The 13,290-nt window shown below is 36.0% G+C and overlaps 1 protein-coding gene across 8 annotated transcripts; it reads left to right on the top strand.

Annotated features, from left to right (window-relative positions):
- The first annotated feature begins 3,912 nt into the window (after positions 1–3,912).
- Positions 3,913–8,876, top strand: LOC137638397 (uncharacterized). 8 transcript variants are annotated; one of them, XM_068370443.1, is made up of 3 exons: positions 3,913–4,309; positions 4,647–4,725; positions 4,821–8,876. In XM_068370443.1, exon 3 carries the CDS (start codon positions 5,234–5,236, stop codon positions 7,052–7,054), a length of 1,821 nt encoding a protein of 606 aa, XP_068226544.1. In that variant the 5' UTR covers positions 3,913–4,309; positions 4,647–4,725; positions 4,821–5,233; the 3' UTR covers positions 7,055–8,876. The 8 variants fall into 8 exon arrangements, with proteins under 8 accessions (XP_068226544.1, XP_068226539.1, XP_068226541.1 ...); XM_068370438.1 differs by adding an exon at positions 4,480–4,541 and having other exon boundaries at positions 4,647–8,876; XM_068370440.1 differs by having other exon boundaries at positions 3,913–4,541.
- The last annotated feature ends 4,414 nt before the right edge of the window (positions 8,877–13,290 follow it).

The following is a 13,290-nucleotide window of genomic DNA, read 5'->3' as shown; positions in this document are numbered from 1 at the left end:
ACAAATGCCCCAACACCAAAGGACAATAATAGTCTTCGCTCAATGGTTGGGTTACCAAACTATTCAACATACTTGGACAAACTTCAGTGGCCAATCTTCAAACGATATAAGACAGTCTCCCTTGTACTTGATATATTATAACGTGTTGATTCGGTAGTTTCCAGCATATTCTGATTGCGGTGGCCAATTGGAAATGTCCCTGCCTGGTCATCTACCGGACTGGGGTTCGAGATATGCTCAAGCTCGATAGTTACTTGTAGTGTCTAAAACCCTAAGGACGAAGGTTTGGGAGAGCTTACAGGTCTACCTGATGAGTCATCAGCAGCCATTGTCTACCCTTCCCTGGTCCTACCTTGGGTTGAGGGTTTGGGCGCTGATCTTATGCATGTATGATCCACGCCCAAGGGCTCCTCCATCAAACTAGTACCGAAGGGGCCAAGTAATGGCTGCCGATGACTCAGCATATAGAGCTATAGGCTACCCCAAACAAAACCTTCTTAGCTCACAATGATGGAGAGAATGCAAAACGCCTATGGGTTATTTCTCTAGCATATCTAACTTTTGCATTTATCATTCAAGATTTCCCTTTTGAAAAAAAAAAAAAAAAAAACACTCGTTTTACGAAAGATCATAACTATAACGCAAATCATTGAGAAATTTTCACAATGCTGCTGCTATTCCAAAAATACATATTACTAAACTACGAGCATAAGCTTTGTAAAATTAATGACTCGAGTAACTGGAAAATCAATCAAGAAAAAAAAGTTGATAATGGGGCGGTAAGCTGCGAATGTTTTTGTCAAAACCTACGATCACATGGCGTACGGTCCGTTATCTCATGATGCAAATACGTACCATGGCGATTAATGGCGACATTTATCGTTATTACATCGTAATTAAATCGCAATGAGTTAATACATTACCACTACGACAGCCGCAGACTTGATAGCATCCGTGTGTTACTCGGGCATAATAGATCCCGTACAAGGGCATCGCTTCAGGCTATTTATAAAGGTCTTCAGAAGATGAGAGTAAGAAAACAAAGAAGAAAATTGTGTTGGTGGACAATCAATGGTTCTTTATATTTTTTCAACTCAAGATCACCCATTGAAAATGGTTTGATTTCAAAACGCAGAATTCCAACTTATGATATCAGATCACCCGGGTGTGGCGTGAAGCTGATATGGATTTAACGGCATTATACTATAAGGTATAATAAATAAGGCTATTGATGCAGAAACAGATTCAAAAGGCACAATCGTGGGGGATTGGAACCTCGATAAACCTTTTCCATAGCGTATTACTTGTGATAATGCACACAGATAAAAAGCTCGCAAAAATATGATTAAAAAACTAATTTGTGAATATCTTAGTCTTTGAATATGTCACAAACCTCATTTAAAATTATTTTCAGATTAATCAATAAGAAAAAGAAATCAGAACCGAACAGTGAACAAAATCTTGCTTCCAATGAATTTCCTTTGACAAGAAAATCAAGTCATTTCCTTAACAAGTAAGTTTCGTCATTCGGGAATAATATTAAAGCTGACCTGGGTCCTTGCTGATTCTGATTCCACCAAAGACCATAACAATGCACTTAATTAATCGCCTTCAAATACTACAATTCGCTTCAACTGCGCAACTTTAGGCCACGCCTACCTTCACCCACTTATTACTCTTTTACACATTCCTCTTTTCATTTGTATCCCAAAACAGTTCTTTATTGGAATATTAATTTTTGTTCTCTTTTCTTTCTGCCACTATACACAAGTGGTCTCCTCTCCCCAAAAGGTAGACCTTACCTATCTATCATTATTCTCCTCTCTTCCCAGGTTCCTTTCTCTCAAAGTTTATTTTGCTCGATTTATATAGATTAATTACGATTTCCTTTATTCTCATATTTTTCCTCTTTTCTCTTTTTCTCTCTCTTATCTTTCTATAGTCTCAACATTTTCAAACTGTGCTTATTATTATTATTATTATTATTATTATTATTATTATTATTATTATTATTATTATTATTCCAATTGGACACTAATAATAGAAAAATGCAAAAAGTAAACTTTATCATATTCCCCCCTATCACATCCCGGTGTTCTAGCATCCAAAATAATTCTTGCCTTTCCCTTCCACTTTCATCTTATTCCCGACTCCCTCCAACGTCTCAGGCATTTGCATGTAATTATGTGCAAGTGGCCCTGAAAGCAATGACGTCTTATATCAATCAATCTCCTGATCTTTTCAAAAGAAATTCCTTTCCTCAGTGGGCTATTTTTCCTTCTTAGAGCCTTTGGGCTTAATGCATTCAGCTTTTTCAATTAGGGTTGTAGCTCAGATATAATAATAATAATAATAATAATAATAATAATAATAATAATAATAATAATAATAAGGGTAATTTTGTCACATGTTTTTACCAGCTCTTTATACAATCTTCATGAAGTCAATAATCTTTGTGGTTATAACAAAAGAGAGAGAGAGAGAGAGAGAGAGAGAGAGAGAGAGAGAGAGAGAGAGAGAGAGAGAGAGTTTCAAAAGGTCGGGAATTTTAGGAAATAATAGTGAATTCGCAACCCCTAATAAATGACATTTTCTAGAACTGCACCTCTATGTATAAAGGGAACAAAAGCAGAATAAATAAAGATGAAATCTCATTTTCGTTACCTTGAATTCTAACAGACAGCCTTCTCTCCCTCGCCTTAGAAGTCGTTACCATCACATACCTGCAACGAAAATTTCCAGATTACCAAAATATAAAACAGATGTAATAAACGTTCTATTCTACTCAACCAATGACTCATCATCAACAATGCATTTATCTCCTAAATCAGGAAACTTCATGGAAATGAGTTTTCCGCAGTTCAGTGTCATTTGGGGAAAGTCGTTCTCTTCCAGAACTCCATGCAAAAAGGAATGGAGAAAATATGTCCGGTTTCTTCATTGAAAAGCTTCTTGATACATAGAAGGTATTGACATAAAAGAAAATTGATAAAATACACTAATATACTTGTCAATACAGATTATAGCTAATGGGTTATGAGCTCTGGACACTAAACCAACTGTGATAATGAGTCCTCGCATGAAGCATGTTTTATTGCGTATTGTTTCAAAGATTTCTGTACTTATGTTCATGCAACATGCTACATAATTCATTATGCCTGTCATTTATAAGGTATGCCTTATAAAAAGCAATTAGCATTAACTACTTTTTTCATAATTAATGCTAATTGCTTTTTTCCAGGATATTTTTCAATTTCTATAGTATACATTATAAACGATAGACAATCTATTAATGTACTCTATGTATCACTACAAAACAAGTGTAACACCCGGTTACTATAAATACCAACTGAAGTCTTAGACAACGTAAGAAAGTAACAAACCAGACGCATTCTTCTTATTATTCTTCTTCCTCGTAACGTTTCCCTTTGATAGCCTTAATGGACCTCCAACTTGAGCCGTCATCCAGTTATCTCTCATTACTTCGCTCTCATCGTTTGATTCAAGAACCAACAACAGACATTTCCTCCAAAGATTTTTCTTTGAATATCTCTTACCTATCTATTTATCCAAATTTCTCTTACTTACCTTTTCCACAGATTCGTCTTACTCATTTTCTCTTCAGATTTCTCTTACTCATTTTCTCCTCAGATTTCTCTTACTTATCCTTTCCTCAGATTTCTTACCCATATATTTGTTTAGGTTTCTTCTCCTAGATAATCTATATCTTTTAATAAATATTTTGGCTTTTTGCACTAACTGGAAACAATACCAACAAAAATTTTCCCTTATTTTGTAGCCTTAGTTTATTTTTATAGAAGTATTTTCTAAATAAACTACAACATAAAACTTACTGACCTACAAATACCTGATCATGTATTTTAATGTTATCTTTTAATATAACTCCTGTACAAGATATTTCATATTTTCACATGGCGACAGGAAAGACTAGTAATTATTAAGAATTTGGTATTTCAATTGCCCTACTCTTGGTACCATCAAACTGTCTTTCCTGCCGTCCAGTCTTTAAAGATGGATAGTTTGCTAACTCCTCCTCCTTCCATATGCTTTACTCGAGCGAAAACGCCGACGAGGAGGCAGGCAGCCCGGCCGTCCGACAGTGTCAGAAAGAGAGACACAGAGAAGAGAGCTTAGACCTCACTCACCTGGGAAGGTTCCTGCAATTTTGACTCTTCCGACATGCCTGTTTTAGGCTAAAGGCCTTTATTGGGATCCCTGGTCTACGTCACCCTCTTGTGAACATCTGCCAAAATCCATCTGCAACGCCTTTGTGCATGGTTCGACAATGGTGAGTACCAAGAATATATAGGGCTTATTTTTAAGGTTATCATTGCGAACTCTCATTGCCTTGTGTTGCCTATTTCAAGTTTTTCCTGTCTGTCATTTTTAACCTTATGAAGATTAGTAATAGATTTTTGTGGTCAATGTTTTATATATCGTATTCTCTTGTCCTTTCAGGTGATTTAGCTCTCGGACTAGTAACTCTAGCTTATTTATAAATTCACGTTCTTAACACTTGGGTAAGAGAATCGTCAAATACATTGTTTCGAATGATTATATTTATGACGAATTGTCTCCCATATTACGACCGAGCAAATTTATATTAGGTTTACCGTTCATTTCAGGATGGTGTTCGGTTTCGATGTATCGGCCCTTTTATTTCCTTCCTGATACTAATGTAAACCTCAGTTGCTCAATTGTAAGGTAATTTTAAGTGGGTTATTATTCCGATGGGTATATTCTTCTATATAAATGACCATGACTTTTAGATACTAATCTTCTTGAATATTTCTTTACAGACAGCGAGCGAAGCAGAACGAAGGAAACGCCCTACGATTTACGTGAATTGCCTTGTTCTCCAACCAACTGTTTGTAACTCCGTTACTACGTTATCTTAAAGGCTTATTTATGTAATAAATATCATATTTAATTACATTTTTCCTTCCAACCTTTATTTACAAATCACAGATTTATATGGTGTTCTGCTTATGGCACCCAACGTGGGGCAACACAATGAAAGGTGCTTAATGATGGTGCAGATGATCCAGTAGAGAATTGACCACGACCGGGGCTCCCAGTAGTCTCATATTTCTATTTGCAGGACTTTGACATTTTCCTTTCCAGGATATTAACATTTCATTTAAATAAATATATTTTTCCTTTTCAGAAAGTTAACATTTTATTATTTTGCATTTGTTATAAGTTTGTTATAATGGCTAACTTACAGGTACTGATTGGACAACGAAAAGTCATTCGGAGAAAAGTCACCGAACAATTCAATAGGTCTGACACCTATTCTGTCCTTACACAAGAAGAAAAATTAGCTATTAAAGGTCTTCTTGTTAATTATAGAAACAAGTTGTCAGAGCTAGATGATCAAATCCTCTTGAAGAAATTTCCTGACGTATCTGATGAAGCAGAGTTAGAGCCAGAATTAACAAGTTGCCAGGATTATCTAGATAAAATTGAGCATTGTTTACCATTACTTGAGATTTCCAGGGGTAATAATGGTTCTAATATTCCCGACGTGGCCCGCAGTTTACTGAAACAGCCAACAGCTCCTCTTCCTAAGTTTACAAGTAAAGAAGGAGAAGATTTATTGAAATTTATAGCAGAGTTTGAGGCTACAACTAATGTATTTCAGTATCCTGATAGAGATTTACTTTTATTGCTGAAGCAACAGATAGACGGTCGAGCAAAGACTTTATTATGTTCTCTGGAAGCTGACAAACAGCGTTATGTAGATGCCAAAGAATTATTGATTTCCGCCTTTGCTTCTAAGGAGGTTTGTAAAAACAATGCAATTAGGAAAATTACGGAGTTAAGTCTAAGAGAGGGTGATGACCCCTTCACATTTATTTCCATCCTCCGATCAGTATGTGAAGCAGTCAAGACTTTTAACATTGGAGCGGATGAATTTGTCAGATATTTTGCTTGGCACGGCTTAAATGGTCGCTTTCAGCGTCATTTTATTAATATTACAGGAAAAACCCATCCTTCCTTAAATGACATTATTTCACATTTCTTTGCAGCTTGCGAAAGGTACGAAAGTGACGGGAAAGGTGTTGAAAGCTTGAAATGTAAAGCTTCACGTGTCAAAACATTAACACTCCCTCTTCCTAAAGAGAGTACTACCAGCATGGCTGCGGAAGCAGTAACATATGATAAAGACAGGTCTTCGCCTCGGTGTTCCTTGTGTTCTGCAGTTGGAAATACTGATAAATTTCATTTTATCCATAAGTGTCCTAATTTTCTTTCTCCTACAGATAAAGTGCATATTTTAAAATCTAGAAATGGATGTGTAAAATGCGGCCAGTTTAATCATGTTTCCGGTAAGTGTCGTTTTAAATTCAAAAGACGCTGTTCAAATTGTAACAGCTGGCATATGACTTACCTATGTGATAGGAGTCAGTCACCAGACAGAGAGACTAACAATATTAATAACTGCAAATCCAAGGTGGAAACTTCTCCTCAAATAAGCAGCGGTGTTGCCGTACTTCCTACTTGTCAAGGTGATTCCATTTTACCCACCTTTTCATTTAAAGTTGGGGGGACTGTTTACAGAGGACTGAAAGACAGTGGTTCGCAGAGCACGTTTATCACTAAGAAATTGGCGGAGGAGAATAATCTTAAAATCATTAACTCTAAAGTAAAGCTAACAGTTAATGGGTTTAATGGTAACAAGGAGTATTTTACTGAAATTGTTGAAGTTCCTGTTACGATTGGAGATAAATCCTTTATAATTTATTGCTTGGTTGTACCAAACATTAATGTAGCATTGAAATTACTTCTGCTTGGTAGATTAGTTGATAAATTTCAGGCACAAGGTGTTAAATTAGCTGATCAATTCATTAATAAATTTTCTCATGAAATTGATAATGTTCAGCTCATTTTAGGTACAGACTTCGCTTATTGTATTGCAGGTACAGATACAGTTTTTGGAGGAATAAATTCATCGATGTATACCGAGTGTCATGCAGGTATTTTGTTGTCTGGTAGCATTGATTTAATGATTAAGAATATTGATAATTGAGCTGATAAGAGAGTGCCAACCTCGGCTGTTAGTAACCCATTTGAGTGTAGTTCTGCTATTCATATCCAGAGTAATTCATTTTTGCTGAACTCTAAAGTTGATATTTTTGCCGATGATGACGTTAATAATAACTTTGAGGTAAACTGTTCATTTTCTGTAATAAATGAAAGAGGTATGCTTATGGAGAAACCACTGCAACAGGCCACTGATCAACTTCTAGAGTCTGAATGCAATTACTACTTAAATTACGATCAGAATTCCTACAATGATGAAAGTATTGAACTTAATAACCAGTTGGTCGAATTTACCATCAAAACCCTTCGTCGTAGGGAGTCTGATGGACGTATTATCGTTCCATTGCTGTGGAATGGGAAAGTTTCTCATTTACTTTCAAAGAATGAAAATCTATCTAAGTTGATATTAAGGTCTAACCTCAAGAGACTTAAACGACATCCAGAACGTTTGCAGCTCGTTGACCAAACAATTAAGGAGCAATTGAAGGCAGGCATAATTGAACCCATTTATGATTTAGAAGTGTTTAAAAGTGAGAATCCTCAACATTCTTTTTTACCACACATGCCTATCTTTAAACTGGATAGGGATAGTACCAAATGTAGGATTGTATTTTTGTCTAACCTTAGGGATTCTTCTAATAATATATCTTTGTCACATAACCAGTGCATGTATTCAGGGCCTACGTTAAACCAAAAATTGCCCTCTTCCTTTTTACAGCTTAGATTTGACCAAAAGTTACTCATATTTGACCTTAAGAAAGCCTTTAATATGTTATCCTTAACAGAAACTGATCAGTCCAAGTTGTTATTTTTTTGGTACAAAAATGTGAATCAAGGCGATTTTTCCTTATTGGCTTTTAAGAATGTAAGATTACCTTTTGGCCTTAGATGTAGTCCCTTTTTATTAATGATTTCATTATATTACATACTTGTTTTACAACCTTCAGAGGATTCTCGAATAGCAGATTTAAAGAAATCTATCTATTCCATGATTTATATGGACAATGGGGCCATTACTGCCAATACTTCAGAGGAGTTAGAGTGGTCGTATAAACAGCTTTCCAATATATTCAATCCCTATAAATTTGACATTCAGCAGGTTGTAACTAATGATTCAACTTTACAGGATGAAGTGGACCGCGAAGCCGAGGCAGCTACGCCTTTACATAACAAGTTGTTTGGTTTAAACTGGGATCGATGTTCCGACGAAATTTTCACTAAACCAATTTTTCTTGATCCCAATGCTAATACTAAAAGGTCTCTTTTACAAACAATTGCTTCACAGTTTGACCTTTTTGGTTTTAATATGCCATTGTTTAACCGCTGTAGATTGTTCATGCATCAATTACAGTGTCAAAAGAATTTACATTGGGATCAACCATTAACGCAAGAATTGCAGAGAGAATGGATTAATATTTGCAGGCAAACCAACAGAGCTCCTCCTTTAAAAATTGCTAGGTGTGTTGGTCCACGAGATGGCAATTATGATATTTATATTTTTTCAGATGCAAGTAAGGACATATTTGGTTGTGTACTCTATTTACAGCATATTGAATCCAATCGCTTAAGCTTTATACATGCCAAAAACCGACTTGTAAATAAGCAACTTAAGAGTAAATCCATGCCCTCTCTGGAACTTAACGCAATACATTTAAGTGTTGAGTGTGCTCTTGAGATTTACAAAGATTTGTCTGGATCTGCTTGCTTAAAACCCTTAAAGGTTAATAATATTTACGTGTATACTGATTCTCTCTGTGCCTTACATTGGCTGAACTCTGCTGCCTTGAAATTGGACAAATTAAATAAACATTCTCCTCTCCATTTGTCGTAAATAGACTTCATAATATACAAAGAATGTGTGAAATGGTTCCTATAAAATTTAGCTTTATTTCAGGGAAAAACAATCCTGCGGACATAATCACCAGATGTGTGTCATACAACCAGTTGCAAAATTCTTGCTTTTTTTCAGGACCAAATTTAAGTATAAATGAAGTTCCAGAATTGTCAACTACCATACCAGCATTTGAGATGCCCACTGAAGTTCAAGCAACTCCTTCCACAGCTCAGGTTATTGAAGTTGCTAACAATCTTATTGATATTAATAATTATTCCAATTTCAGGAAACTTGTATTGATTTTTCGCAATATTTTCTTAGTGGTGCACAAGTGGAAGCTGAAAGCGAAAATTGCTTGCTCACCAGTCGCTAATTACTTTTCCCAGGCTATAAATTACTTGTTAAACAATGAACAAAGGAAGCATTATCCTGAGGTATATTCTTACCTACAGCATGGTCTTAATTCCAGAAAAGACATTCCTCCTATTATAACGCAACTTAATGTATTTTTAGATTCACAGGGTCTTCTGAGAGTTAAGAGTAAATTCAAAAAATGGAATTATGGCTTAAGTGGAAATTACCCTTTATTATTGCACCCAGACAGTCATTTGACCAAACTAATTATTTGGGATGCACACCTCAAATTATTACATTTAGGATGTTATTCTGTATTAACAGAGCTCGGAAAGCATTATTACATCCCTAAACATTTCTCAGTTGTGAAAAAGGCTCTTAAACAGTGTGTTCATTGTCGTAGGTTTAATAATCGTTATATAAGGTTAAATCAGAACTTTTACAGAGACTTCAGAGCAGATCCTCCTACGGTTCCTTTTTCTAACATATTTATGGATTATCTAGGACCCTTCAATACGAAGGATGGAAAAGAGACCCGTAAGGTTTGGTTACTATGTATCACCTGTACTTGGTCTAGGGCAGTTAACCTCAAAATTTGCAGGAGTTTGAATGTTGCAGAATTTTTAAGAGCATTTCAGCTACACTGCTTTGAGTACGGGATTCCTCAACTTTGTATTAGTGATCTTGGGACTCAGTTGGTGGCAGGAGGTAATACCATAACTTCCTTCATTAGTGACCCTCAGACGCAATTATATTTTGAGGAAAATAATGTAAAACCCCTCTCCTTTCAGCAATATTTCAAAGGCTGCAGTCAATTGGGATCATTAGTAGAAGTCTGTGTAAAAATGGTCAAAAGATTAATGTTTGGAGCAATTAAGAATTTTATATTGACGTATGTAGACTTTGAATTTCTTGTCTGTAATATTGTGCATCATTAATCGACGACCTATAGCCTTCAAAGAAGCTGTTCGTGCTGAGACTGACAATGTACCCGAACCAATAACGCCGGAACAGCTCGTGCGAGGCTATGAATTGACTTCTCTAAACCTTATCCCTAATCTTCAACCTCTTTCAGTTGAAGATCCAGAATTTGACCCTGATAATAAAGCTATTTCTCAGAATTACGTAAAGTTGTGTAAAATTAGGCAGACTTTAATAGAGACCTATCATAATGAATTTCTAGGTACTCTGATTCAGCAAGCAGTTGATAGGAAGGGGCGGTATCGTCCCGTTACTCATAAATTACTAAATGTTGGCGATGTTGTATTAATTAAGGAGGAACATACCAAAAGGAATAATTATCCTTTAGGCATAATTCTAGAAGTTTTTAAGAATGATTTGGGTGAAGTTACCCATGCTGTTATTAAGAAGGGAAAAACAGGCCAGACATCAAGGTTGCATGTAAATAATATTATTCCAATACTAGAAAACACAGGAAGTACCAATTCAGCTACTCCTGATGTTAGTAATTCTGTTACTTCGTCCTTAAGGCCCAAAAGAAAGGCTGCTATATTAAGCCAAGAAAGGACAAGACAGATGCTTTAATCATTATTCAGTGTTTGTATTTTTTTGTATTTAATTTAATTATTTTTACATTTCTTAAATGTATTTTTTCTTACAATTGTCCTGCTATATATGTTTCAGGATGGAATTTTTTCATTTCTGAAAAAATCCCATCTTCGCCCCTGGACTGTACAAGATATTTCATATTTTCACATGGCGACAGGAAAGACTAGTAATTATTAAGAATTTGGTATTTCAATTGCCCTACTCTTGGTACCATCAAACTGTCTTTCCTGCCGTCCAGTCTTTAAAGATGGATAGTTTGCTAACTCCTCCTCCTTCCATATGCTTTACTCGAGCGAAAACGCCGACGAGGAGGCAGGCAGCCCGGCCGTCCGACAGTGTCAGAAAGAGAGACACAGAGAAGAGAGCTTAGACCTCACTCACCTGGGAAGGTTCCTGCAATTTTGACTCTTCCGACATGCCTGTTTTAGGCTAAAGGCCTTTATTGGGATCCCTGGTCTACGTCACCCTCTTGTGAACATCTGCCAAAATCCATCTGCAACGCCTTTGTGCATGGTTCGACAATGGTGAGTACCAAGAATATATAGGGCTTATTTTTAAGGTTATCATTGCGAACTCTCATTGCCTTGTGTTGCCTATTTCAAGTTTTTCCTGTCTGTCATTTTTAACCTTATGAAGATTAGTAATAGATTTTTGTGGTCAATGTTTTATATATCGTATTCTCTTGTCCTTTCAGGTGATTTAGCTCTCGGACTAGTAACTCTAGCTTATTTATAAATTCACGTTCTTAACACTTGGGTAAGAGAATCGTCAAATACATTGTTTCGAATGATTATATTTATGACGAATTGTCTCCCATATTACGACCGAGCAAATTTATATTAGGTTTACCGTTCATTTCAGGATGGTGTTCGGTTTCGATGTATCGGCCCTTTTATTTCCTTCCTGATACTAATGTAAACCTCAGTTGCTCAATTGTAAGGTAATTTTAAGTGGGTTATTATTCCGATGGGTATATTCTTCTATATAAATGACCATGACTTTTAGATACTAATCTTCTTGAATATTTCTTTACAGACAGCGAGCGAAGCAGAACGAAGGAAACGCCCTACGATTTACGTGAATTGCCTTGTTCTCCAACCAACTGTTTGTAACTCCGTTACTACGTTATCTTAAAGGCTTATTTATGTAATAAATATCATATTTAATTACATTTTTCCTTCCAACCTTTATTTACAAATCACAGATTTATATGGTGTTCTGCTTAACTCCCATCTGTTTACATTTCCCTTCACGATCTACTTTACATTTGCGCGTTCGTTTTTGTGGCTGATTCTTAACGAAATCTTACAATAGAGTTTAATGTCACTCAGTTCTTGATATTATTATCAAATTAACACAAATATCTTTTCCGTATGGAACGCACAACACTTCCTCTATCATACAAAATCCTACTGATCGAACATTTGAACCTTTGACCTGAGCCCGTTTTTGAGATGATTTACTAAATTACAACCAAGAAAAAATTCAAATAACTAAGTGTCATGTAAACACCGACTTAACTCAAAATGTTGCTTTCTTTTATATAATGCTGCTACGGAATAAAAAATCTATTTCAAATACACACAGAACATGTTGAACGTTCATATTTTAAATTAATCGAGTGTTCATCCCCTCTCTCTCTCTCTCTCTCTCTCTCTCTCTCTCTCTCTCTCTCTCTCTCTCTCTCTCTCTCTCTCTCTCTCTCTCTCTCTCTATTTAAATTTTCGTTGCATATTTTTGAAAAAGTAGGTGAGGCTAGTATTGATTTTCCCTTCATCCATCATTATGAATAAGTGAATATTCCATCGATTACATTCCAATTGTTCTTTAAGAGAGTGCACAGGCAAAGCTGACGAGGAGGACACCGTGACAATTCTTTCCTCTAACTTGTCTAAACTGTAGCCATTAGAAAAGAAATGTTGTCCTTCCGAGATTCCTAATTAAGGTTCTGTTGACAGAGACGAGAGATAAAACGAATGGAAGGATTAATCGCTCCCAGAAGCGCTCGGGAAATGGATCAGACGAAGCCTTGAAAGTTCGTGGGAGCACATACGGAGTCCAAGCGATCCTCCAGAAGACTTAATGATTTAAAGTATTTTGAAAAGATTAAATTGATTACACTATTGAATACCGTATTCAAAAGATCTTCCTTATCACATTAAAAACATTTTTTATTTAGTCCCTGAGTGGAGATACCTTAGCGTGATGAAAGGCTTTGCGTATCGTTATGATCAGCAAAGCTGTACTGGTCATGGCCACTCAAACTAGGTTGGTTTGCTGTGAGCGATATGACTAAAATCTCCCATCATCATCAATCCGCAGTGGGCAGAGGGGTGATGATAATGGTCAAACCTCAGACATGAATATGGACATGTCTCAGGAATTTGTCCTGTACTGGATTAGAAATGGCTGAATTGATGTTGTTGTAGTAAAATAGGACATCTTTAATTACTACATAACAGAGG

The sequence above is a fragment of the Palaemon carinicauda genome, chromosome 3 (assembly GCF_036898095.1).
Source record: "Palaemon carinicauda isolate YSFRI2023 chromosome 3, ASM3689809v2, whole genome shotgun sequence".
NCBI classification, from domain to species: Eukaryota; Metazoa; Arthropoda; class Malacostraca; order Decapoda; family Palaemonidae; genus Palaemon; species Palaemon carinicauda.
Note: the sequence above shows the minus strand (reverse complement) of the source record. Positions and strands in the feature narration are given on the sequence as shown.